General features: G+C 48.0%; 1 protein-coding gene across 1 annotated transcript; it reads right to left on the bottom strand.

Moving 5' to 3' along the window:
- Window positions 1–1404: 1404 nt before the first annotated feature.
- LOC120848620 lies at window positions 1405–1914 on the bottom strand. Its single transcript, XM_040220628.1, has one exon. It carries the CDS (start codon window positions 1912–1914, stop codon window positions 1405–1407), a length of 510 nt encoding a protein of 169 aa, XP_040076562.1.
- Window positions 1915–6099: the final 4185 nt, after the last annotated feature.

Genomic DNA, 6099 nt, shown 5'->3' with positions numbered 1-6099 from the left:
TGCGGGTGCCTTTTTGATAGCCTCTACCTTTTCAGGGCATGGCTTCAAACCCTGGTCACTCAACAAGTATCCCAAGTAACGCACTTCGCGATCAAAAAATTTACATTTGTCCTGATTCACACAAAGTCCGTGTTCCTGAAAACGTTTCAACACTTCCAAGACTCTCTGGTTTCAGTCATTTTGGTCTACGCCACCCACCAGTACATCAGCAAGATAGCACGCCACCTTGGTTAGGCCCAACAAAATCTTATCCATTACACTATGGAAAATTGCTAGTGTGCTTGAGACTCCGTAAGGCATACGTAAAAACTCAAACAATCCTAGGTGAGTGGTCACTGTGAGCAGTTTTCGCGACGCTTCGTTAAGGGCTAACTGCAAGTAGGCAATCTTTAGATCCAAAATAGCGAAGATGCCCCCCCCCCCCCCCCCCGAAAGTTGTTGAATGCCTCATCTACCCTCGGTAATGGGTAGTGATCCACCGTCACCTGTGGGTTTACGGGCACACTGCAGTCGCCACAGATGCGAACGTTACCACCTTGCTTGGGAACCACAACAAGAGGTGTTGCCCATTCACTACTCTTTACAGGCCTCAGAATGCCCTGCGCCACCATTTTCTCAAGATCACTCTCTACTTGCTCTCTCAATGGGTATGGCACCACTCTGTGTCTACAAAACACAGGTTGAGAGTTCTCTTTCAGCACAATCCTTGCCTGAAAACCCTTTATCGGCCCCACTGGACCTTCAAAGACGCTAGGGAACGACCTTTTCGGTGAGTCTGTCATCCTATCGTTTTCGATACGACCCACGCCCGACCAGTTAATTTGTAACTGCTCGATCCAGTCTCTTCCTAGAAGAGCAGGCAGCTGGGTATTCGCGGATTTTACCACAATCAAAGCTAACTTTTCGCTTCGTAGCTCCCCGTTTTTTACATTAACGCTCGCTACACCCTTGAATGGCACTAGAGCCCCGGTCTACGTTCGGAGACGCATGTCACTCGGCTCGAGGGGCATGTGAGGAAACAAATTCATATGCATTCTTTCTGGCATCAAATAACTGCGGAACCAGTGTCGATTTCCATCGTCACCGGTTTTCCTTCCATTTCCAATACCTTCTGGAATGCCGCAGATGCGTCATTCTTTTGCCTACAGGTTACGCTCCAAGGTCCGCGCTTGGTGTTCGAAGTAGGCGTAGGCTTGGCCCTACACACCGCCTTAGTGTGCTCCTGCTTCCCGCATTCGAAACACTTTGCTTTCAAAAATGACACTTCTCGGAAACATGCACGGTACTAGCGCATCTAAAACAAGATCCTACCGTACGCTGATACTGGACCTGTGGCGATGCAGTGGCGAAAGGTGGACACCGAGAGTGTCCTTCACCATCACCTTGAACGCGGTGCACGTCCATTCAGTCCGGTACGCCGGGCTGTCGTATCTCGTCCGTTTTGCGCAGAGAAAGTTCTTTGGCCAGGCCCCCCTTCAGAACTTCGTCGAAGTAATCGTCATCGAGCTGGATGAGTGTCCACTGTACCTCAGGGTCGCGACACCCAGCCACGAGCCGGTCCCGAAGAGCCTGGCCGAAATAGTCCTTGAACCCGCACGTCTGCGCGAGCTCTTTGATAGCCAAGGAGAAGTCCGCTAGGCTCTCGCCGACCTCTTGATTTCTCCAACGAAACTTCGTGCGCTCTGCAATCACTAAGCGCTTGGGCTGGTAGTGGCGTTTCAGCAGCTCGGAAAGTACGTCGTACGATTTCGATACCGGCGAGTCTGGGACGAGCAAGGTTTTCACAACCTGGTACGACGCTTTCCCGATGTAGTTCACTAGCGTCACGGCCTTGTCTTCCGTCTTGACAGCGTTCACTCGAAGGAACATCTCGAAGCGTTTGAGATACTCGTCAACGTCGTCCTCGTCCGGCATTGTGCTGTTTGCCACGCTGCCCTTGGTTCGTTCGATCTTCTATCCTATCCTCGTCACCATTGTTGTGTCGCGCCGAAGCGCCAAAGAACAGAAGCTCCCACTCAGAAAAACATCACAAAAAAAAAAAAAAATTGATATGGCGAAGACACACTTTACAGGGCAATGACCAGTGCCCCTGGTGGTGCGAGTGGGTACCTGTTACATTGCTTTATACATACACAACACGGGGAAGGTCTATATATTAGCCGTCAGATTAAAGAGCGCAGAGCGTGCCAGGTCCTGAACATCTCATTTTCGTTAGGGAGCCAATGAGAACGCGGCATTGGCCTACGAGAACGCGAAACAACCAACCAGGAAGCAAGAAGCCTGATTATAATAATAGGCCTCTCACCGCGTTTCCAAAGCTCTCGGCGACTAGAGCGGATAAAACATTGCGGCTATACACTCGCGCTACGGCCTCTTGCACTCATCGCGTCACTGTCCGGGATTGTGCTGTCGCTGGATAAAACTATTTGTGGATCCGTAGACAACAGAGCGACTGCCCGACGACCGTACACTGTCGGACGCATTCGCACGATTGGAAAAGAAAACGACTCGCGACTAGCTCATGCACGTGGCATTTGCGGAACATCGTCTGCGTGTTGGCCCATACCCTTGGCGGTTGCGTACCTTGCTTCAGCGTGCAATTCAAAATGCACCTCGTCTAGGGCTTGTCAGTTAAGCAGTAGACTGAGGTTACACACACAAAGAAATTAAATAACTTCATTGGTAAAAAAAATAAATTAGCACGGATAATATTAACGATTTTCATCGCTTGTTTTTAGCCTCTGTACTTCCAAGACATTTCTTTTTGACCCCAAGCGCTGTGAATATTTGATTCGCTATTTGGGGCTGGAGAGCGAACCTGACGCCACAGCTTTCTGTGCTAGCCGCTAGGTGCCGTCGATTTCGCCGAAGTCGCCAGTACCTAAGTTGGAAGCGGTCGACTTTCTGAAGTAGTGCCGTCAAGGCTATGCACCTGCCTGCACTCGCACGACCGATGTCGCGTACGAACGCTAATCGCTTTTGAATTGCTGCAGCAAATTGGCTCTTAAATATAGAAAAAAGAAACAATAACAACAAATAATCATGAAGTGTCGCTTTCCATCTTCCCAACGGAGAATTTAGAGCACCCGCGAACTTGTCTTCAGGGGAAAGAAATGCGGGCAGCTGACTTTGTTTCCAGTCATTTATATAACCCCTTCCCCCCTCTCCCGTGTACTTTGCAGTCTTTCTTTTATAACGACCGGAGAGATATCAGTCACCCGTACACACTGAGCACCGATACGCTATTCCCGAAATAAACTGCGTGCCCCTATGAACACAAACCTACACAGACACGTAAACATACACACATACGCGTGCACGCACACGCACTCACACCACAGGCACGCACACACAAACCCATTCTCATGCACACAAACACACGCACTTACACACACACACATAAGGGCTGACAAAAACACAAGCAAGCTGCAGCGAACGAAAAGCATCGTTCCTGTTTTCCAGCGTCTCGGCGGGGTGTCAGCTCGTCGCTCTTGCCAGAAGGTGGGGCCGTTTCCCGGAGCCTCTGAGACCCCTCTTCCGCGGCCCAAATTCAATTGTCGCTGGGCCACCGAAAAAAAAGAAAAGAAAGAAAAGAAGCGACCGCCAATTCCCGGGGTTGAGGAGCAACCCTAGTCTGCTCGCAGTGTGCCTAGATTTCAGAGTTTTTCCAGCTGCTACGTCGGGATCAGGTCGTTTATGAGCCGAGTTTGCATGAATCCCCAGTCACACTGCTTGTCAGGGCTAGACTTAATCCAAGATACATGTATCATCGATTATCGATACTATATTTCCTTACAGCTGAGTATCTTCGTTTAAGTATCGGTTCCAAGCATGGAGGTAGGAAGCTTCTGGATGTGACATAAATCTACCAGAGGTGAAGTCAGAAGTGTGGAGGGACACGCCCCCTATGATGACCAATACCAAGAGGCTGTATTGGAAGAAAAGGAGAGGTGACTTGGAGCCAACAGCTGTTTTGGTCACCCCCGGGGCCCCGAGGTGGCGAGGGATACTAAATAAACTGTTGCCGTACATAAAAAAAAAAAAAAAGTGTGTGTGCCGGTCGATTTTTTTATGTCCTATCGTGAAAGACTGTGGAAAATTCCTACCGCAGAGAACAATAAGACAGATATCTCATAACTGTCATAAATAAATTACGGTAAAACAAAGTTATCAGCTGTGTAAAAGGTAATTAAGAAAAACAAACTTGCCTGCTATGCTCATTTTATCGCTAAGTGACAGCCCACTATTACACAATTCTTTAATTGCTTCGCTTTTTTCTATTAAATGCGACCAAACCTTTCTTGTTTTATTTTTTCAGGAAGTTGCAGATTGCAATAATAAAGTAACGATATTTAGACGTACACAGAAGGTCTTGACGGAGAGGAGGAAGCGTACACTTTAAGCTTGGTTGAAACCTTTCATCTCGATGTATCTTGCGTTGTGTGTAGTTTTGTAAATATCACGGCTAAAAATTTGACTATGGGCATCTACGGCAAAACCGAAAATATCTGCTATAGAGGGATGGAAACGCTGATCACCAGCTGCAGGGCGATTGATTGAAAACACGCTTTAATTCACGTTTATTCACCTGTGGCGTGACGTGACATCACCGTGGCGCCCCGGTACGCGGTACAACCTGCGGTATCAACAGGAGCACCACCGCGAAGTGACGTCACGGGGGTGCAACGTGACGTCACGGGGGCGGCATGGGACGTCACGGGGCACACACACACACAGAAGAAAAAGAAAACTGATTTAGGGCATTTCTTAAGAAGTCAAGAATTTCAATATCACTTGCCCGGGTGAAATCAGAGCGAGGTTTCGTTTCAGTTTCCGTAAACTCGGGTGTATTGCTCTCTTAAATCTAGGCTCTTTTAGTCCTTGCAGCAGCAGGAGCAGCGGCGGTGGCGACGTGCGGTCCGTCTCCCGTTTCCCTGGCAAGAGGACTCCCGGGGGACGTACTACCCGTCTTGTGTTTCGCCGCCTTTCGTCCTTTTGTCTCGCGCCTGTTTCGCAGGTCGTAACTTGTCGAGAGAGCGTTTTACGGCTAAGGCGACAGGGGGCACCGCGTCGGCCGGCAGGCGAACGGGGAGCCGAACGACGAGGAAGGGACCCAGAAAGTATGTACGATGATGAGGTATTAAAACAAAGGGAGACCCGTATTACGTAATAAATGAGGAAAGCTTGTCTGAAACGTCGACACTTCGTGTTACCAAAAGTAAGAGCGCAGTAAAAGCTTACGCACTTCATTCCGTTCCACTTAAGTTTCAGTTAGAAACGCAATTAAAAAAAAGAAAAAGTTCCGCTTTACCAGGAGGAATTATATGCCTCCTGCGTTGCCTAGGAGGCACTGCGAAAGGGAATTTCTTAGAACTTGTTTTATATAGTAGAAAATTGAGCATCTCAAACTGCCACACATGTAGAAGTGTGCCTGCTCTAGTACATTACGCAATGACAAGAAAAATTCAAAGAAAACAAAATCTAACGCCGTCGAACCACAGGGTTAAGCTAAGACTTTAAAACAATATGGAGTACTCCAAGGAAGCATATTGGGACAGTTGTTTTTTAATATTTACACTAGCGACATTTTTAACATGAAAAAAGAGTCAAAGTACAGGCTAGCTGGTGGAAGTCAACCATTTCGTCGTTTACCCTGAGACTGGGGTTTTTTTTGAAGAGCAGAAAAACGTCTTCAAAAACGCCGTCTTCAATAAAAACCCCAGTCTCAGGGTAAACGACGAAATGGTCGATTTTTAACATCGCGGCGCGATTTAAAATTTTCATTTATACTGACGACACCAGTATCTTTTTTTTTTTGGCACACAATTGTAGTGGTATTTCACGTAATGAAACGGGTTTGCCGCAGTTGATAGAATGCCATTTCATCGAAGCACCTTTTAGAGAATGGGCACGTTTTATCGAAGCACGGTTTAGAGAAAGGAGAGTCTCAGTTTAGAGAAACGCCGTTTATCGAAAAGGGGACGCTTTTTTTAAAAAAAGGCTTTCCTACTTCTCGCGTGTATCACTGGTGCGCGTGTTAACCCAAGCCCCCCGCTGCGCTCCCGCCGCTTCGCGGCAGCAGTCTGCGGCAGTTCATTA

This window comes from Ixodes scapularis, unplaced genomic scaffold (genome assembly GCF_016920785.2).
Source record: "Ixodes scapularis isolate PalLabHiFi unplaced genomic scaffold, ASM1692078v2 PGA_scaffold5__190_contigs__length_132052651, whole genome shotgun sequence".
Taxonomy (NCBI): Eukaryota; Metazoa; Arthropoda; class Arachnida; order Ixodida; family Ixodidae; genus Ixodes; species Ixodes scapularis.
This window is presented reverse-complemented; position numbering and strand designations above follow the sequence as displayed.

What these genes read in the sequence shown, in the direction of transcription:
- LOC120848620 (XM_040220628.1), bottom strand. Translation starts at nt 1,914, where the DNA reads ATGCCGGACGAGGACGACGTTGACGAGTATCTCAAACGCTTCGAGATG.